At 42.5% G+C, this 21,694-nt stretch overlaps 1 protein-coding gene across 1 annotated transcript in view; it reads left to right on the top strand.

Annotated features, from left to right (window-relative positions):
• Window positions 1-19,982, top strand: part of LOC109916757 (protein AF-10-like) — a gene marked incomplete at its 3' end in the record, with an annotated part of 148,889 nt that extends 128,907 nt beyond the window's left edge. The window contains exons 12-17 of the mRNA XM_048614422.1: window positions 5,921-6,038; window positions 14,619-14,691; window positions 15,909-16,039; window positions 16,878-17,066; window positions 19,266-19,354; window positions 19,944-19,982. Coding sequence (XP_048470379.1) covers window positions 5,921-6,038; window positions 14,619-14,691; window positions 15,909-16,039; window positions 16,878-17,066; window positions 19,266-19,354; window positions 19,944-19,982 — 639 coding nt within the window. The remainder of the gene's footprint in view (window positions 1-5,920; window positions 6,039-14,618; window positions 14,692-15,908; window positions 16,040-16,877; window positions 17,067-19,265; window positions 19,355-19,943) is intronic.
• Window positions 19,983-21,694: the final 1,712 nt, after the last annotated feature.

The raw sequence follows: 21,694 nt of genomic DNA, 5'->3' as shown, positions 1-21,694 counted from the left end.
GTGTGATTGTGGTTTGTAAAGTGGCCCTGTGCAGACTGTGCAGAGAAGTTTGTAAAGCACAATTTAAAAGGAAAAGCTTTCTCAAACATGTGGAAGTCATTTGCAAGTTGAGGCGAGGTTGCGGACTCCTGTAGTAATTTATGATTCTTTAGCTTGAATGAGTATCACTGACACTGAGATTACTAGTCCATAACATCACCTGGGGCTAGTGGAGCTGGGTCAAACAAAAACAACAAGCATATTTATAAGAAAGTGATTTAAAAGGGCACTTGTGGCGCAGAAGGCACGTCCCTATCTCTGGGCCAACAAGCCTGGTTCAAGTCCCACCTGCTCCAGAGGTGTGCCGTAACATAACTGAACAGGTTGTTTGAAAACCTCTATATAGAGAGATTTTCACTATCTTAGGACATCTCAAAGCACTTCATGTCCAAAGAAGGACTTTTTCACATAGAGGGTGGTGTGTGTACGGAATGAGCTCCTAGAGGAAGTGCTGGAGGCTGGTATAATTACAACATTTAAAAGGCATCTGGATGGATACATTAATAGGAAGAGTTTAGAGGGATACAGGCCAAATGCTGGCATATGGGACTAGATTAATTTCGGATATCTGGTTGTCATGGACGAGTTGAACTGAAGGGTCTGTTTCCGTGCTATACATCTCTCTGACTCCAACACTTTTGCAGTGTAGTCATTGTCGCACTGTAGAAGGCACAGAGTCAATTTGCAAATAGCAAGCACCCATAAACAGCAATGTGATAACGACATAATCTGTTTTCATTATATTGATCGAAGGCTAAAGATTGGCCAAGACACTGGGGAGAACCCATTTGCTCTTCTTCAAAATGCCTCTGCCTCGACCGGAGGGGTCAGTTTGGGCTTTAACTTCGTATTTGAAAGATGGCACCTCCAACAGTGCAGCACTCCCTGAATACTGCACCTGAGTGTCAGTCTTGATCCTTTGGCTCCAATCTTTGCAACAGAGCTTAAACCCATCACCTTTTGCCTCAGGTTGGAGTCCCACCAGCTGAGCTGTGACTGCCGGCAGCCAGCAGGAGTGAGAAGGAAATGTCAAAGGAGACCTTCTAGTATCATGGTCATGTTCATCCATTGACCAACGTTATCATGAGAGTTGACTGCACATTGATCACCATGACCTTTGCAGAATTCACTGCATGCAAATTGGCTGCCTTAGTAATGCCAATGTCTGTCTTTCAAAAAGAACGAATTGTTTGTAAGAGCTTTGGGACATCCCAAATGTAACAAAAACACTGTAACTATGCAATCATTTCCCTTCCAACAAAGCTGCCAATTTCTCAATTTGGAAGCATCATGCTGAAAGGCATGTATTGTATAGACATACACGCACAACTGTACATCAACGCATTTACAACTATCATGTTCCGTGTACACTCTTGCATGTATTTAATTAGTTGTGAATAATTTCCGGTTTGATTCTTAATGTACCCATGAATTTCTTTTGCCAGCAATTGCGGGGAGCTATACAATGGGCAGCACATTACAGGGTGGCACAAGCTCCATTAACTGTTAATTATTTGCATACATGGGGTGGACAGGCTTCTTATTATAATGCCCAACCACCCTCTTTTACAGAGGTGAGCTCAGAAGTGGGTGAGAACATGGTGGTCTATGCTGACCTATTTTACCTGCCCTCATGCTAAAAACACATGGTGGCATGCAATATCCTTCCCACAGTATCATTTATGAGGGGAAATGGGTCAGATATAGAGACCTGTACTGAAACTCATTTCTGGCTGCATTATTTTTAAATTAAATATGTAATAGAGCTCAGGGTCTAACAGTCGAGGTATGTGCATGTCTTCCTTGAGTTACTGGTCAAGTTTCTAACTTTTTTTAAAAAAACTAAGGTAGATAAAATGCAAAACACCATAAATGGAATTCCTAAATTGCATGGAATTCCAACAATTTCTAGGATTTTTTTTTAGGCTCAAGGTCCATGATTGCTTCCATTTTAATGAACTGGAACTTAGTGAGTGAATAAATCTAGTTGGCATTTTTTATTTTTAGGTTGGGATTTATAGAGTATCTAGAATTGTCTCTGCTAAATTTGAGGATCACATTCCATTTACTTTTCCTTGAAATAGCAACTTGATAGACTTGATTAAAAGGAAGTACACTTCAGTCTGTGTCTGGGAAAGAGAATTAAAATGAATAGAAAAAGAAAAGAATTGTGGAAGCTGGAAATCAGAAACAAAACCAGAAACTGCTGGGAAAACTCAGCAGGTCTGGCAGCATCTGTGGAGAGAAAATGGAGTTAGTGTTTTGAGTTATGGAGAAAGGCCACTGGATCCTAAAGGTTAACTCTGCTTTCTCTCCACAGATACTGCCAGACCTGCTGAGCTTTTCCAGCAGTTTCCGTTTTTGATTTAAAATGAATGGAATTCAGTTAGATCCTGCTTAAAAATAATAGGCTGAGATGAGATGCTACCCCTGGGATGAGTCAGTACAGAAAACCAAGACAATAGTTTTAGTAATGAAAGAGTCAATGGGAGTCAAACTAAAGAAATGAAAGATGGATTGGCATTTATTTATTAATGGGATGTGGACCTTACTGGCCATCCCTAATTGTCCCTAGGGCAATTAAGCATCAATCACATTGCTGTGGGTCTGGAGTCACATGTAGAGAGTCTGGGAAAGGACGGCAGATTTCCTTCTCTAAAGGGCATTAATGAACCAGATGGGTTTTTACAGCAATTGTCGCTGGTTAAGTGGTCATTATTAGGCTCGCTTTTTATTCCAGCATTTATTTCAGTACATTCAAATTTCACTGTGGTAAGATTCGAACTCGTGACTCTAAAATTTAGCCTGGAGTTCTAGATTACCAGCCTGGTGACATAATCACAATGCTGCTGTCTCCACTATAGTGACATAGCACCTTGTTCCTGGATTTTGTACTATAGTCTGTGGAGTGAGATTTGAATAGACGACCGTCCAACTTTGAGCTGAGATTGCTACCCCTGAGTAAGGATCACCGAAAGGAATTGTGGCTTAGTGCTTAGCACTGCTGCTTCATGGTGCCAGGGACCCGGGTTCAATTCCCGCCTCGGGCGACTGCCTGTGTGGAGTTTGCACATTCTCCTCGTGTCTGCATGAGTTTCCTCTGGGTGCTCCAGTTTCCTCCCACAGTCCAAAGATGTGCAGATTGGGTGGATTTGCCATGCTAAATTGCCTCTAGTGTCCAAGGATGTGCAGGATAGGTGGATTAGCCATGTGAAATTCAGGGTTACAGGGATAGGGTAGTGGAGTGAGTCTGAATGGGATGCTCTTTGGAGGTTCAGTGTGTACTTGTTGGACCAAATGGCCTGCTTCCACACTCTAGGAATTTTATGAATTAAAAGGTGTTGGGACAGTGTACAGGGATTAAACCAGGCTTCGTATTTGAATGGCCTCTTCTCACTCCCAATTTTCCACTCTTTCTCTCTTTCCGAATGAAATTGGCTAGAACTGTTACATTAAGTTGGTTATGATTTCTGCGTTTTATCACTTTTAGTAATTTTAACACTAGCAGTTCCAGCTTCTTTTTCATGCACACAGATAATTTGTGATTCTGTTGGGAAATAATTCAGAACTTCAATTGGAGACCTCGTCTCTTTTTTTGTACACGTAGCCAGTACACAGTGTATTTAAATGTTTATATCAGATGAGATTTATAACCTCTTTATGTAGCTTGTGCAAGCAAGTTCTGTTTTTATTGGCGCGCTACTGAACATGAAGCCGAGAGACTGCAGCAATGGGGGAAACCTTTGCTTGGGAACAATCCACCCTTTACAGGGGAATTCATTCCGAACCAGGCTCTTAAAGGGGAAGTCTCACTGTCAGGTTTCCACAGAAAAGTCAAACTAACAGGAACACATTTTAAGTAAGCTCATCAATGCTAAGTGAATTAAATGGCCAACCCCTTATTCTGAAATTATGCCACCTGGTCCTAAACCCTCCCACAAACAAAAACAACTTCCCAGTTTTGAACTAATATATGAAGGAACAGTTGCTGCTTCTGACCCTTTTTGTACGAGAAGGGCCTCAAGTCGGTGCTGGGTTAGCTGGGTTCACAAGCAAGATAATTGGATTCAGTACTACTTGGGAATGGGTGTGTGGGGATGGTGCAGCTGGCTCCTCATCATTTACCGACTACTACTACTAACCAGTAATCAACAATCATTGACTGACAGAGGGAGGAGGTGATGCAGTGCTTAGTTGAATAGTCCACTGTCAGTTGCTTTCACTCATGGAGGAGTTTGGATCAGAGGGCGTAATCTCAGAAATAATATTTCTTCTCTGAGTAGTAAATCTGTGAAATGCTTTGCCACAGAGAATTGTCACAGCTAGTCATAAAGCATATTCAGGGCTGAAATAGACAGATTTTTAATCAGGAAGGGAATCGAGGGTTATAAGGAAAAGGCAAGAAAGTGCAGTTGTGGATAATCAGATCAGCGATGATCTCATTGAATGGTGGAGCAAATGAGACAGCTCGAATGGCGTATTTCTGCTCCTACATTCTATGGTTGAAATCTACAAACTAAAGCCACTCAGATGCATAACCCCATCAGCAAAGAGAAGTAAAAGAAATGAGTGACATTATAATTAATGTTAGAAACCTTTTTTCAAGTTCTGTTTTTTTTTTGTCATGTCATTAGAAATTTTTGATCTGCAAAAGATGGACATTTGAGGGTTTTTGAGAGTATCATTAAGGAAATATAGACAGGATGGTTAAAAAGGTATTTGGCACACTTGCCTTTATTGCTGAGTCCTTTGAGTATAGGAGTTGGGACATTATGTTGAGGTTGTACAGGACATTGGTGAGGCCTCTTCCGGAATACTGTGTCCAGTTCTGGTCACCCAGTTATAGGAAGGATATTATCAAGCTGGAGAAGGTTCGGAAGAGATTTACCAGGATGTTGCTGGGTATGGAAGGTTTGAGTTAAAAGGAAAGGCTGGATAGGCTAGGGCTTTTACCACTGGAGTGTAGGAGGTTGAGAGATGACCCGATAGAAGTTTATAAAATAATGAGAGGTATAGATAGAGTTGATGGTATTTGTCTTTTCCCTAAGATGGGGAATTTCAAGACTAGGGGGCACGTTTTTAAGGTGAGAGGAGAGAGATTTTAAAAAGACATGAGAAAAATTTTTTACACAGAGGTTGGTTCACATGTGGAATGAACTTCCTGATGAAGTAGTGGATGCGGATACAATTACAATGTTTAAAAGACATTTGGATAAGTACATGAATAGGAAAGGTTTGGAGGATATGTGCCAGGAGCAGGCAGGTGGGACTAGTTTAGTTTGAGATTATGTTCAGCATGGACTGGTTGGACCAAAGGGTCTGTTTCCCTGCTGTATGGCTGTATGACTCTGAGTCTATGAAATGAAGGGTGCTATCTCCCAGCAGTTTGGGAATGCAGCTATTACATTGTCAGTTTTATTATCTTTGTTCAGCTCATGCCTTTTGGGTTTTTCTTTAATTTATAAAATGGTGGCAAACTTTGGAACTGTTTCCTAAACTTGCTCCACAGAGCCATTTAGTGGCAAGAGATTACAATTACACTTTGGTTGGCAAAGCAAAATCGACTGAGAAGTTCTGACACAAATTTGACGATGGAAAGTGTTGACAGAAATATAGCCACAAGACCTCAACAGGAAGTCATTTTTATGAACGTGATATATAATGCATGCAGAGTTTTAAATAGTGTCTTGGTTTTTAAGTGCTTACAAAAGAGCTGTACTTAATGAAAGTTTGCTGTCCATTAAAGCAGAATAAAGATTTGTTTAAGAGCCAAATGGAAAATGCAAACTGTCAAGAACTCCACTTAAAAGATCAAATAAAATGAGATCTTCATCACATGGTATTGTCGCTCTTCCAACGTTGTGCTGCTTTCTCTATACAGGTGCTGTCCTTACCTGGTTCATCATATAATCTCACTCCTTCCAATGTCTTTGGAGGACCGATTACACCTGGTACATCCATTACTTCGCTGTTAAACCCAGTGGAAACCAGTCAAACAGGTAGGTGGCAGACATTAGATGCTTATTTCTCCTGAGTGCTGTGTTGGTAGGTCTCGAAAGGGAGACTGTTGGGCTGGATTATACACTCCTTTGTCAAGGGGTTTAAAGTCAGGGCAGTACATAACATAGAGCAGGCATTGTGACTTATTCCTGCCTGCCTGCTTCTGCCCCCATTCCAATTAAATGGGGACTTGTGAGCTCTTTGGTGTCCCACTCGCCTTGAGCTAATTAAGGCCCTTATGTAGGCAATCACTGACCATTTAAAGGTCTTGACCCACCTCCTCCAGTATCCAAACTGCAGTCGGGGTAGGTTTACGCCATCTGGGATGTGCAGCAACTTCGGCTTCATGGTCTAGTTTTGGGGGAGGAGGTTTGTAGAGGGGTCCTTAAATTAAAAACCGCAAATACTGAAAATACGCAACATTTGTGGAAGTGGGTAAGAAGCAAGAGCTAATGTTCCATGTTGAAGACAAAACTTCAAAACACCCCAGGCTGATCATAGGCTCCCCACCTTCCATAAGGTCATTTTAGCTCCCATCCCTTCCTTGGTCACCCACCTGACTTTTTGAACCTGGACCCCCTCCAGACCTCATCACAGAAGACAAGATGGAAGTCCTGCCTGTTCTCAGTATTGAATTGTTATGGAGGAGCTGTTAGTATCATAGGTAGGGTCCTCACTGAGAGAGCCTCATTGAATCTAGCCTTGTGGAGCAGAAATGTCATAGTCATAGAGATGTACAGCATGGAAATGGACTCTTTGACAACTCGTCCATGTTGACTAGCTATCCTAAATTAATTTAGTCCCATTTGCCAGCATTTGGCCTGTATCCCTCTAGACAGTTCTATTCTAATACATATCCAGATGCCTTTTAAATGTTGTAACTGTACCAGCCTCTACCACTTACTCTGGCAGCTCGTTCCATACACGCATCACCCTCTGTGTGGGAAAAAGTTGCCCTTTAGGTCCCTTCTCTTCACTGCAGTCTGTGTTTCAAAGTGAACAGACAGCTCAGTCCTGTTCAGAGTTATTATTCATAATTTGTGGTTTGTCCTAATTTGAATTCTATAGGCCAGGAGGTTTGGATTAAATTCACTTGTGAATAAATCCTAAATGAGAACATCAGTTATTATCGGGAACTAGAGATGTCTACTTACATGCAGCAACATGAATTTAATCCTTAGGTGCAATTAATTAGCCTCCCCTCCCTCTCCCTTCTCCAACTCCCTTCTTCCTACCTTCCTCCTTCACTCACCACCCTCCTTGCCTTCTTGTCTCCTGTCTACTTCTCTGTTCATCTCCATTCCTTTTTGTGTAACTTTCTCTCTATCCTCCCGTCCTAAAGGTACCACTGCTTGCTAATATTTGGCTATCCACTTGTAAACAGTTACATTATAAATCCGATATCCATGAAGACTACTTCTGCAACTGTATCACTTTGAATTTCTACTTCCTATCAGTAGCTGTGCAGGAAAAGGTACAATTATAGTGTAACAAGTTTACATAGGGAAATTCCATTATAAGTTGGAACCTGGAAATACAGGAAATATTGACTGTGTGACATGAAAATAGGGTTTGATTTGCATTTTTTATTTCTAGAACAATGAGCCACCCCAAACATCCCTTCCACTCCATTCCAACTGTTCCAGCAGAGGGCATACACTTTGTTTTGACCATGTGACAACACAGAGATCAGCTGGAAAAAATATTATGAAAACTACATCAGTACATTGATCCTTACAAGATCAAGGGGTGGCATGGTAGTTAGCACTGCTGTCTCAGTACCAGAGACCTGGATTCGATTCCAGCCTTGGGCAACTGTCTGTGTGGTGTTTGCACAGTCTCCCCATGACTGCATGAGTTTCCACTGGGTGCTCTGGTTTCCTCCCACAGACCAAAGATGGACATGCTGAAAAAATAAATTGCCCTGGAGTGTCCAGGGATGTGCAAGTTAGGTAGGTTAACCATGTTAAAAGCCCCATGCAGAGTTACAGAGTGGAGTAGGATGCTCTTCAGAGGGTCGTTGCAGACTCAATGGGCTGAATGGCCTCTTTTTGCGCTGTAGGGATTTTAAGATTCTATCATATGTTATAAAACAGACATGGGAATTTATCATGTGAAATGCTTATGTATGCATGTCACGCTGTAATTACATTCTCCTGCCAGTGATGGCACCGTAGCATCATAGAGATAGTAAAAACTGCCGATGCTGGAGTCAGAGATAACACAGTGTGGAGCTGGAGAAACACAGCAGGCCAGGCAGCATCAGAGGAGCAAGAAAGTTGACGTTTCAGGTCGGGACCCTTCTTCAGAAATGGGGAAATTCATAAATTGTTTCTGAAGAAGGGTCCTGACCCGAAATGTCAACTTTCCTGCTCCCCTGATGCTGCCTGGCCTGCTGTGTTCCTCCAGCTCCACATTGTGTTATCTCTATTTATAACTGTAGCATCACAGTTGTCTATCCTCAGCCTGGACTCCATTACTTTAGTTAACTCTGTATCTACACTGTCAGGCTTACTATTTAAAAGTCAAAACATCATACAGGAATACACTCAATATTTGATTTGAAAATGGAGACTAAATTACATCTGTATGGCCAGATAAAATTGAACTCCAAGCTTCACTGGAGATTTGGAGACCAAAGTGTCACTGCAAGACAGTTCTGTACTAAAATTGAAAAGATTAGCAGAGGTATAAGATATCAGATATTAAAGGATGAATTAAGGGATATGGGGTAAAGGTGGTTGTTTAGCATTACATTGTGGATCAGCCATCCTTTGAACTGTAGAACAGACACAAGGGGTTAAATAGACTTACCCCTGTTCTAATGTTCCTATTTGAATAAATTGGGTAATGGCATTTTTAAAATCTGCAAGTTGTAGGGAGGCAAAGATGGCAATTATAAGATTATAGAGTAATATAGCTCAGTGTCAGGAAGTGAAACATTTGGCATTGAATTTGGAATTGACAACCTGCCTTTGTTTTCTTTAAAGTAAACGAAAGAACATCTTCAGGGACTGGGAAGGTGGAGTCAAAACTTCAGGAATTAAGCTCCTCTGGCTGAAGAGAAAACATTGGAGGCTGTTTGGGGAACCACAGCATGTGAATTTGGGAGTGGCTGTGGTGGCTGATTTACTGATCCGTTGCAGTGGCCGGAGAAAGTAAACAGCACTTAGGGTGGAAAGTGATTGGAAAGAAAGATAAATGATAAATTTCAATAGAGCAGAGATCAAACACACATAATGGGCACTAAAATTGTTTAGGAATTGTAAACCCTGTGTACACAGGACAATCATTCAGCTATTTCTTCACATCAGTGATTCTTAGTAGGGAACTACACATGGAATCCCTATAGTGTGGAAACAGGCCATTTGGCCCATTGAGTCCACACTGACCCTCCAAAGAGCATCTCACCCAGACCCACCCTACCCTATACTTGCATTTCCTGTGGCTAACCCACCTAGCCTGCACATTTCTGGGCACTACGGGTAATTTAACACAGGCAGTCTATCTAACCTGCATATCTCTGGACTGTGAGAGGAAACTGCAGCACCCAGAGGAAAGCCACGCAGACACAAGGAGAATGTGTGAACTCCACACAGACAATCACCCTAGAGTGGAATCGAACCTAGGTCCCTGGTGCTGTGAGGCAGCAGTGCTAACCACTGAACCACTGTGCCACCAAGGAAATAATTTGGAACTCTTTTTTTTCCCAATTACAAAAACCCACTTTCGTTAATTAATTTCTACTTTTATTTGCCCAGGCACATGATCAAACAAAAAGTTGCTGGAAACACTCAACAGGTCTGGCAGCATCTGTGAAGAAAAGAATCAGAGTTAACTTTTCTGAGGAAGGGTCACCAGACCCACAATGTTAACTCTCATTTCTCTTCGCAGATGCTGCCAGACCTGCTGAGCTTTTCCAGCAACTTTTGTTTTTGTCTGTGATTTACAGCTTCCGCAGTTCTTTCGGTCTTACATTATCAAACAATATTGTTTTGGAATTTGGTAGGTCATGGGCTTTGCAATTAAAAATATTGATTTGTTGCTTCTGAGAGAAACAGGATTGTGGACAGTTGAGAAGAAGTAATAAGGCTGTAATATACAACAGGGTCTGAAATAATGGCATCGGCCAGAAGGGGGAAGAGCTATTTTTTCCTCAAAGTATTATTTCAAAGAATTTGTAAACAAAACATTTCATTTTGAATATTACAGGATTTGCAAAAAAAAAATCAATTTATGACAATTACAACAGTTTTCATATTTAGCAAATATATTCCACATCAGTCACCTAGACAGAGAGCAAAAGAATGCAAATTACAAATTGCAGTAAATGCAATAGATATAAACTTCTCTATACACCATGTTTCATTCTTACATGCCTTTCAGTACTCTTAATTTATATCATACATTCTTCATAAGGCACAGAGCCTGAGAGGTTATACAGTTTCCAGGCCCCCGGTATGCTACGTTTGAAAGGACTTAGACAATGTCAGTGGCTGCCCCCAGCTTTAGTGTGTCCCTGAGCACATAGTCCTGGACCTTGGACCTGTGCCAGTCTCCACACTCAGTGAAGAACGACTCCTTGCAGTGGACAACCAGAGAAACTCTAACCTCCTCTAGCAGTTTTGGAATATCTGCATTTCTCTAACTCCAGCCTCTTGCATATCCCCAGTTTCCATTGATTCCAGTTTTGCTAGGGCAAAACAATGAATCAGTAGGAGTCGAGAGCAAACTCTTCGGTGGTTGGAGTCATTACCTGACACATAGGAGGATGGTTGTGGTTGTTGGAGGTCAGTCATCTCAGCTTCAGGACATCTCTGCAGGAGTTCCTCAGCGTAGTGTCCTAAGCTCCACCATCTTCAGCTACTTCAGCAATGACCTTCCCTTTATCAGAAGGTCACAGATGGGGATGTTTGTCGATGATTATACAGTGTTCAGCACCATTCATGATACCTCAGACACTGAAGCATTTTGTGTTCAAATGCAACAAGATCTGGACAATATTCAGGCTTGGGCAGACAAGTGGCAAGTAATATTCGCACCACAGCAATGCCAGGCAATGACCACCTTCAATAAGACACTATTTACCACCACCGCCTTTGACATTCAACGATGTTACCATCACTGAATATCCCACTATCAGTGTCTTGGACATTACCATTGACCAGAAACTCAACTTGATTTGCCACGTAAACACAGTGGCTACTACAGCAGGTCAGAAGCTAGGAATACTGTGGCGAGTAACTCACCTCCTGACTCCCCAGAGCCTGTTCACTGTCTACAAGACACAAGTCAGGAGTGCGATGGAATAATCCCCACTTGGCTGGATGGGTGCAGCTAAAAACACTCAAGACCTTGACACCATCCAGGACAAAGCAACCCACATGATTTGCACTGCATTCAAAAGCATCCACACCCTCCTCCACTGACAGTCAGTAGCAGCAGTGTGTATTATCTACAAGATACATTTCAGAAGTTCACCAAGGATCCTTAGATGGTACCTTCCAAACCCACAACCACTTCTATTTAGAAGGACAGGGCAGGAGATACCTGGGAACATCGCCACCACCACCTGTGAGTTCCCCTCCAAGTCACTCTCTATCCTCACTTGGAAACATATTGCCATTCTTCCACTGCCACAAGGTCAAAATCCTGGAATTCTGTCCCTAAGGCAATTGTGAGTCTACCTCCAGCATGTGAGCTACAGCAGTTCAAGAAGGCAGCTCACCACCATCTTTCTCCAGGGCAACTAGGGACAGGCAATAAATGCTGGCACAGCCAGCGATGCCCACATCCCACAAATGAATATCTAAAAGAAAAGCTTTGGTGGCCATTCACTCATTCACCTGGGCTCTAAACTTTGGGATTTCTTCTGAAACAAAACTGCCACCCTGCCTCTCCATTAATGCACCCTTGAAACCTACCTGTTTGACCGAGCTTTTGAACTCTTGTCCCTCTGTGGCTTTATGTGTCAAACTTTAATTAATCATGGTTCTTTGGAGTATTTTGGAATATTTACCACATTAAAGGCACATTAAAAGTGCAGGTTGATTTTTTTGTTTAAAGTAGTTACTCAGCCTCCCTTTCTATTGTCCATTTGTATTCTCTCTCTTTGTCCATATTAGCAATAGTGCTGCCTATGCTGTGAGTTAAGGTGGACAGACTGAGAGATTCCAGAATCTGCTCTGAGCACTTGAGAACGTGATCCCTATTTGTCACACTGGTGCATTACTGAGGGAGCATTCCCTTGTCAGTCAGGCCATTCTTCAGATGAGACATATAACCAAGGTCCTACCTTGGGTGTTTAGAAAAGATTCCATGGCACTTCATGAAAGTGAACAAGAGATTTCTCACTGGTGCCCCGGGTAATGCTTAAAAGCACATTATTCTGTTGGTCTGTCATTGTTGCTAGTGAGAACTCACATCTACTGGCATCTATTTCCTACATTACAGTAGTGGTTATAGAATTGTCTAATTTTCTGGAATGCACTATGGAGATATCGTGAGGTAGTGAAAGGTGCTATACAAATGCACACTGATCATTTAATAGACTGTATACAATTGAACAAAAGAAAGGGGGGAGAAAACAACCAAAGTGTCTCCTCCCAGGAAGATTATTAGAAAATTAATTCCTGGTCATTTCCCTTCCTAAGCCTGGGTAAATAGAGTCATGCGGCATGGAAACAGGCCCTTCGGTTCATGCCAGCCATGTTCCCAAACTAAACTAGTCCCATTTGCCTGTGTTTGACCCACATCTCTCTAAATATTTCCTATTCATGAACTTATCCAAATGTCTTTTAAGTGTTGTAACTGTACCTGCATTGACCTCTTCCTGTGAAAATGTTCTTGCCAGGTCCCTTTTAAATCTTTCTCCTCTCACCTTAAAAATACGCACCCTGGTTTTTGAACGCCCTAGGGAAAAGACCTTTGCTTTTGATTTTATAATGATTTTATAAATCTCTGAGGTCACCCCTCAACTCCCTACGCTCCAGTGGGAAAAAAAAATCCCAGCCTATCTTTATAACTTAAACCCTCCAGTCCTGGCAATATCCTGGTAAACCTTTTCTGAACCCTCTCCAATTTAATAATATCCTTCCTATTCCCTGTACTCCAAAAGTGGCTTCACTAATATCCTGTACAACCTCAACTCCTATACTCGTGTGGTCTGAGCAATGAAGGAAAGTGTGCTGAACGCCTTCTTAACCAGTCTACCTGTGATGCAAATTTCAATTAACTATTTATCCGAACCCCTGGGTCTCTCCCTTCGACAATGCTACCCAGGGTCCCACCGTTAACTGTATAAGTCCTGCCTTGTTCGTTTTATCAAAGTGCAATACCTTGCATTTATCCAAATTAAACTGCATCTGCTGCTGTTCATCGCGTTGTCCCAATTGATCAAGATTCCGTTGTAATCTTAGATAACCTTCAGTTGACTATTCCACTAATTTTGGTGTCATCTGCAAACTTTAAATCCATGCCTCCAATGTTCTCATCCAAGTCATTTATATAAATGACAAACGACAGTGGATCCAGCACCAAACCCTGTGGAACACTGCTGGTCACAGCCTTCCAAAAAGCAACCCTCCACCGTCACGCTCTGTCTCCTATCATCAAGCCAACTCACAAGCTGTCCCTGACTCCCATAATGATCTGCCTTTACTAAGCAGTCTACCGTGTGGAACCTTGTCAAAGACTTTACTAAAGTCCATGTAAACAACATCTGCTGCTCTTCATCATCAATCTTTTTACTTACGTCCTCCAAAAACTCAATTTAGTGAGACACAATTTCCCACGCACAAAGCCATGTTAGCTGTCCCTAATCAGTCCTTGCCTCTCCAAATGCATGTAAATCCTATCTTTCTGAATCCCCTCCAATAATTTACCCACCACTACTGTCAGAATCTCAGGTCTGTAGTTCCCAGGTTTATCTGTATTGAAACACCCACCATTATTAACCATGTATGGACATTGGCATCCTTAACTGATTCAACATAGAAACGTGAACAGCTGTGCTGGTTTCCACCTGGTGTAGACCTCAGAACAGTTCTGAAGAAGGGTCATATCTGACTCGAAACATTAACTCTGTTTCTCTCTCCACAGATGCTGCCAGACCCTCTGAGTTTCTCTGGCATTTTCTGTGTTTGTTTCAGATTTCCAGCGTTTGCAGTATTTTGCCTGTATTCAGGGCACCTTTAAGCTTTCACATAACCTCCTTATAATACTTATGGTGGAATAAATTGTTCTAAAGGCACATCAGATGAGAGTAATCAGGCAAAAAAAAATGATTCCGAGCCAAAAGAGCATTTGGGCAGGTGCCCAAAAGGTTTGTCAAAAATATTGGTTTCAGGAAGAGAGAGGGGTTTAGGGAAGGGATTTCTGAGCTTGTTGTCCATATGGTGGGCACAGGTAGTGGTGATGGGGTGAAAGAAGTAGGAGGTACATGAAGAACAAGGAGGAAAAGAGTTCTCAAATGTTTGTAAAACTGGAGCTGTAATAGGCTTAAGATCAAAAGCTGGCTATGTGTACAGACTTTTGTTCTAAGAACCTGACTTTCCTTACCAATCATGTTTGTTTTTCAGAACCAGATCTGGATGACAACGATTGCAGTTTTGTCTGCAGGGGCAGTTCTTCCAGGGGAAGCCTATCTCCAACGTAAATCTTTCTTTACTTTACATTCCTTTCTCTTACTACAGAAAGATGTGTGTTGAGCTCTAGTCATATTAAAAGCTAGCTGGGCCAATCGGGCAATGCTAGGATTTTTAAGAATTGACCCCAGTTCCAGAAGATGCTGCCACACACAGACCTTGGAGTTTTGGAGCAGGAAACATTAGAGGGAGCGTAACTTCACCACCATCTCAGATTTGTTATGTTCATTCAATGTGCAGATCTGGGTGCTGTGTGCAAAACCACCTCCCACTAAATATTGGGAAAATCTAGGCCTTTGACTTTGATTCCCAACTACAAGGTTCATGCCCTCAATGCTGACTCATCCTCCACCCCAGCAAATGTCTGAAATTGCCCCTTGATTGGTACCCAACATCCACAAACGCCAACACTCAGGAGCAGCAGTGTGTACTATCTCCAAGATGCACTACAGAAATTCATCAAAGCTCCCTAGACAGCACCTTTCAAACCCATGACCACTTTCATCTAGAATGACAAGGGCAGCAGATTCATGGAAACAGCACCATCTGCAAGTTCCCCTCCAGGTCACTCACTATCCTGACTTGGAAATATATTGCCATTCCTTCACTGTCGCTAGGTGACAAGTCAGAATTCCCTCCCTGAAGGAATTGTGGGTCAGCTTCCAGCATGTGGATTGCAGCAGGTCAAGATGACAGCTAACCGCCACCACCTTGAGAGGTTTATGGAGATATGGCTGGAGAATGGGACTAGCTGGATAGTTCTTATGGGAGCTGATACAGACATGATAGGTTGAATGGCCTCCTTCTATACTGTAAAATCTAATGATTCTCAAAAGCAACAGGGGACAGATAATAAATGCTGGTTCACCAGCAATGCCTACATCCCATAAAGGACTAAAAGAAAAATTAGAGCAGACTGTTTTCAATCTGTCAACCAACAGACTGGATTCCAAATACATATTCACATCATTGCCCCTATTTCCACCTCTATAATATTGGCAACTAAGCTTCTGCCTCAGCTTATTTGTTGATACTGTTATCTTTGACTTTAGTTATTCTAGACTTGATAATTCCAGCGCAACCGTGGCCAGCCTTCCATCATTCACCATCCACTCCAATCTCCCAAACTTGACTTTGTCCAAAATCCCATCTACCCATTCCTTAACTTGTTTCTTTGGAGGTTCAATTCCAGCTCTCATCTCTTTTCTTCCCCCAACGTTACAGCTCCCCCATTGGCGGCTTGTCCACATTATATGATCAGGCCATACCAAGTCAGCTGGAGAATGTACCACAAACAACGTCTAACATAGAGGAGCTCCTAGACAAGCACTGGAGTGGAGAGGGAGGCATCGACAGTAAGTACTGTCTCACTGCATTGGGGGTGGGAATGTGTACCGTTTGAGCCCTGCTGTACACTCTGCCTGCACGTGATGTCAGGTAAGGGCATGTCATGTTGGTGCTTCTTGTAACCATACTATCTGGAAGGCTAAGGAGAGATATATTGGGAGCATTGAAAATCATGACTGATTTTGATAACAAAGATGAGGAGAAACTCTTTCACTTAGTGGAAGGGTTGATGACCAGAATTGCGGGTTGATAGTTTTTGGCGAAAAATGGCTAGAAGCAGACCCAGAACTGACACTGGAAAGGGAATGAAATACCTATCAAAGGGCTATTGGGAAAGAGCAGGGGAATTATGAATTGAATAGCTTTTCTTGTGTTCATTGTACAAGTACACCCAAATTTCTGTGAACATCAACGTATAAAGATTTTGCACCTTTTAAATTATATTCTGTTATTCAATTCTTACTACCCAAATGAATAACCTCACACTTCCCTGTCACTCACCATCCTACACCTTGTCGCCCGCTACTTTAATAATTCTGTATCAGGGTGCAATCTTCTCGTGCCCTCCAGCTTACATTCCCACCTCATTTTGTGTATTGTGATACACTTTGAAATATTTATTTGGTTGAAGACACCATCCAAATGCAAGTTCTTTCTGCCAATACTCACCACCCTAGGTGCGCGTGTGAATGGTCACTTGAGCGAGCTGGGTTTTATATCTTCAGGAAAGTGAAGGATAAAATACAGTGAAGATGTATAACATGGTGGCTTTTATTGCTTTGGGTGGAATTTGTTCCATTTTTGGAGGGAGAAGCAAGATGCTGATTGTTGTTTTTCATCCTCTAGTTGTGGACATGTTAAAATCATTGCACCTGCTTCAGTTAGATAATCAACGTTTACAGGAACAGATCATGAATCTCTCTGCAAAGAAGGAGCGTCTTCAGCTGCTGAATGTCCAGCTCTCCATTCCTTTTGCTACTGTGACACCCAGCAATGGTCCGTCCTCGCAGGCACATTTAATGACCTCCCAGAACGGTAAGAGTGCTTCTCTGTGATGAGTAACATGAGAGCACAACTGGATGAGGCACTTCACGAATGACCCAGTCAGGGTTATCGTTAGGTACTCTTAGCCAGTGTCAACTGAGATTTGATTTGTGCCAGGGTAATCCTTTACTGCACCTTTGGCCAAAGGGAAACAACCAAACCTGCAAACAATAATGGATGGCAAATGACTATAGTTCAGTCTGTCCCACACAGATATGAGCATGTACACTCCTCATCCCAGTCGGATAATGGTTTTATATATATATATCTCTCTATCTAAAATGCTTATTGTATAGAGTCTTGGTGAGACTTCACCTTGAGTATTGTCCACAGCTTTGGTGTCCTTATCTAAGGAAGGATGTACTTGCCATGGAAGGAGTTCAGCAGAAGTTCACAAGATTAGTCCCTGGATTCCAGGATCGGTTTAATAAGAAAGAGCGAGGAAATTGGACCTGGTGTTTTGAAGAATGAGAGGTTATCTCACTGATGTTACAAAAATTCTTACAGGGTGTGACATGGTAGATATAGGTGGGCTGTGGTCCCAGGCTGGTGACTGTAAAATGAGGAGATGTATTCTTAGAATAAAAGGCAGGCCATTTAAGACTGTGATGAGGAGGAATTTCTTCACTCAGAGGTTGGTGAATCTTTTGGAATTCTGGATGGCTTTAAAAGGGACATAATTGTTTTGGAGAGGATACAGGAGAGATTGCTTACCCTGCCTGCCATTCTGGTCAATCTCATTTATGAAGCCAGAAGAGAGAAGCTGACATTGGTTTCCTTTAAACAGAGAAGTTAAAGAGAGGTTTAATTGAAACAGTCCAAATTATGAAGAGCTTTGGTTTTTATTATTTAGCAAATCAGGGTGAACTGTTTCCATTGGCAGGGGGGCGTTATTAATGAGAGGGACAAAGATTCAAGATAATTAGAAAAAGAACCAGAGAAAATTTTCTGAAGAAGGATCTAGGCCTGAAACATCAGCTTTCCTGCTCCTCTGCTGCTTGGCCTGCTGTGTTCATCCAGCTCTACACCTTGTTAAAACAGAGAAAAGATGAGGTTTTTCTTTCTTTAAGTACTCATAGTTATGATGATTTGTAATGTACTGTGTTAAAGAGCGGTGAGGAAGATTCCTTCATAATGTGCAAAAGGGAATAAACTATTGAAAACAGGAAATACTGCTGGGAAAGAGCAAGGGAGTGGGACAACTTGAAAAACTCTTCAGGGGCAGCATCAGCAAGATGGGCCCAATCACCTCTTGTGCTGTCTGCCTGTATAAGTCTAGAAGAGGTAATGGAATTTAATGAAAATAAGCAGCATTTTAATGCTAATAGCACTGGTTCTGAGGTTTTCATATGGCAATGCATAGAATAGAAGAATGTGGCTAAGTAAAACACTGGCAAAATTGGCATATCATAGAAATATAATTGAGCTTATTTAGGACAGTAAACTGCAAAGGTCCCTGAAAATAGTGTTGACCCATTATAATATTACAAGCAAGACATAGAACATAGAACTGTACAGCAGAGGAAGACTACCAACTTGAAATTTTCACATGCAGGTGAGTGGAATGGTTTGAACGTGAAGCTCAAAACCCTGATTAGCAGAAGGGTCCATCACCAAAGGACACCGATTAAGTTCCATTGGCAAAAGAACCAAAAGTGAGGGTTTTATTTGGGAATCCAGATCAGAAAGGCTGGTTACTTGATCTCGCACCACAGTTGATGGTGTGACTTTGAAAGGAGATCTTAAACTCAGGGGCCTGTTGACTTTTTTCCAACATTAAAGACCTCATGGTTTTATTTACACCAAGGGTGTTTTCCAGATCCACGTTTCATCCATGCCACACACGACATTTCAACAAACAGCAGATTTTCTGGTGTCTGTTGATTGTTTGCAGGATCTTGCTATGCACAAATTGGTCCATGTTACAACATAGCAACAACAGCTGTACTTTAAAGATATGTTTCGCAGATACGCAGCACTTTGGAACATCCCAACAGATGTGATGTAAGGTTTGTCTCAATGGAAGATTATTCTTCATTGGTGTCTTTGCAATTGAACTGAGTTCTTCCTTCAGTTGATGGGTTCTACTACATTGTTGTAAGCACAGTGGGCAGAGAGACATGTTCTGATCAATAAGTGGTTTCGGTTGACTGTTAATCAGTATCTTTCTCCTCTTTTCCCTCGATGCAGCTTGCAGCCCTGAGCTGCTGAACAGCAGTAAAAGTCCCCCTTCAAAGGGCAGCTTCATAACCGAGAACTCGCTCTCCGCATCATCAGAGGTATTTAATATGCAGCCTAAGGGTGTCAGATGTTTCCTGCACCTTGAGGTCGAATCATTTGCAATATTCTGCTCAGTTAGATGCCTTTTGCTCCAGCTGCAGCAGACCATTTTGTATATAATTAACCAAATTTCACAGTGAGTGTTGTCCAGGGAGCCCCGAACATGGGGGCATAACCTTAAACTGAGAGGCTGTTTGGGGAGTGGATGCAATATCAGGAAGATCTACATCACAGGGTAGTGGAAATCTGGGACTTACCCTCTCCTCCCCCACTGAAATCTGAGGCAGGAGTGCGAGCACGGAACTCAATTGATGAAATGAAAACTGAGATTGATGGACTTTTGTTAAGCAAGTTAACGAGAACCAAAGCAGGGTGTAAAGAATAAAGATGCAAGTTAGTGATGATCTAACTAAATGATGATAGTACAGATAGTAGAGGGTAGGCAGTGGCCTAATGGTTTTATCACTAGACTATTAATCCAGAAGCTCGGCTAGTTTTCTGGAGACCCGGGTTTGAATCGATGGTGTGATTTGAATTCAATTTTTAAAAAAACCTACTGATCACCATGAAATCATTGTCGGTTGACAGAAAAACCCATCTGGTTCACTGATGTCCTTCAGGAAAGGAAGTCTGCCACACTTACCTGGTCTGGCCTACATCTGACTCCAGATCCACAGCAACATGGTTGATTCTCAATTGCCCTCTGAAGTGGCCAAGCAAGCCATTCAGTTTTACCAATCACTACAAAGTCTCAAAGCAATGAAACCGAACGAATTACTGGCATCGACCTAGGTATCAGAAAAGGCAACTGCAGAAACAGCCCTGTCTATCTTGGACAAGGAAACTTTGTGTTGATTACCACATACCGTCCTCCCTCGGCTGATGAATTGGTACTCCTTCATGTTGAACCACACTTGGAGGAAGCACTGAGGATGGAAAAAGCACAAAATGTGTTCTGGGTGGCTCAGCAGCAGTACTACAGATCGAGCTGGTTGGGACCTAAAGGACACAGCTGCTAGACTGGGTCTGCAGCAGGTAGTGAGGAAATCAACAAGAGGGAAAACATACCTGACCTCAACCTTACCAATCTGCCAGCTGCAGTTGCATCTGTCCATGACAGTATCTGTAAGAATGACCACTGCACAGTCCTTGTGAAGAAGAAGTCCCACCTTCACATTGAGAATACCCTCCATCATGTTGTGTGGCACTATCACCGTGCTAAATGGGACAGACTTCACACAGATCTAGCAACTCGAGACTGGGCATCCATGAGGTGCTGTGGGTCATCAACAGCAGCAGAATTGTACTCCAGCACAATCTGTAACCTCCTGGCCAGGCATATCTCTTACTCAACCATTACCATCACGCCAGGGGATCAATCCTGGTTCAATGGAGAGTGCAGGAGGGCATGCCAGGAGCAGCACCAGGCATACCAGAAGAAGAGGTGTCGACCTGGTGAAGTCACCAAACAGGACTACTTGCATGCCAAACAGCGAAAGCAGCAAGCGACAGAGCTAAGCAATCCCACAACCAACGGATCAGATCTAAGCCTGCTTCCGGCCACATCCAGTCATGAATAGTGGTGGACAATTAAACAACTCGCTGGAGGAGGAAGCTCCACAAATATCCCCATCCTCAACGATGGAAGAGCCCAGTACATCAGTGCAAAAGATAAGGCTGAAGCTTTCGCAGAAATCTTCAGCCAGATGTGCCGAATGAATGATCCATCAGCATCACTGATACCAGTCTTCAGCCAATTCAGTTCACTCCACAAGATATCAAGAAATGGTTGGAGACACTGGAAACTGCAAAGGCTACGGGCCCTGACAACATTTCAGCAATAGTACTCCAGAACTTTCTGTTCCCCTAGCCAAACTGTAACAGGTCATCAACTTCGCCTCCACTACACCCTCAAATTCATCTGGACCATTTCTGACCCCTCCCTCCCCTTCCTGGATCTCTCCATCTCTATCTCTGGTAACTGATTCATCACTGACATCCATTTGAAACAGACTAACTCCCACAATTACCTCGACTACACCTCCTCTCTCCCACCATCCTGCAGAAATGCTATCCCATTCTCCCAATTCCTCTGCCTCAGCCGCATCTGCTCTCAGGATGAGGCGTTCTACTCTAAGACTTCCCAGATATCCTCCTACTTTAGAGACTGTAGTTTCCCCTTCTCTGTAATTAAGGATGCCCTCAACTGAATCTCACCCATTTCCTGCACTTCTGACCTCAAATCCTCTCACCCACCCCCTGCCCCCACAACAATAGGGATAGAGTCCCCTTAGTCCTCACATACCACCCCATCAACCTCTAAATCCAACACATCACCC

This window comes from Rhincodon typus, chromosome 30 (genome assembly GCF_021869965.1).
Source record: "Rhincodon typus isolate 14 chromosome 30, sRhiTyp1.1, whole genome shotgun sequence".
Taxonomy (NCBI): Eukaryota; Metazoa; Chordata; class Chondrichthyes; order Orectolobiformes; family Rhincodontidae; genus Rhincodon; species Rhincodon typus.
This window is presented reverse-complemented; position numbering and strand designations above follow the sequence as displayed.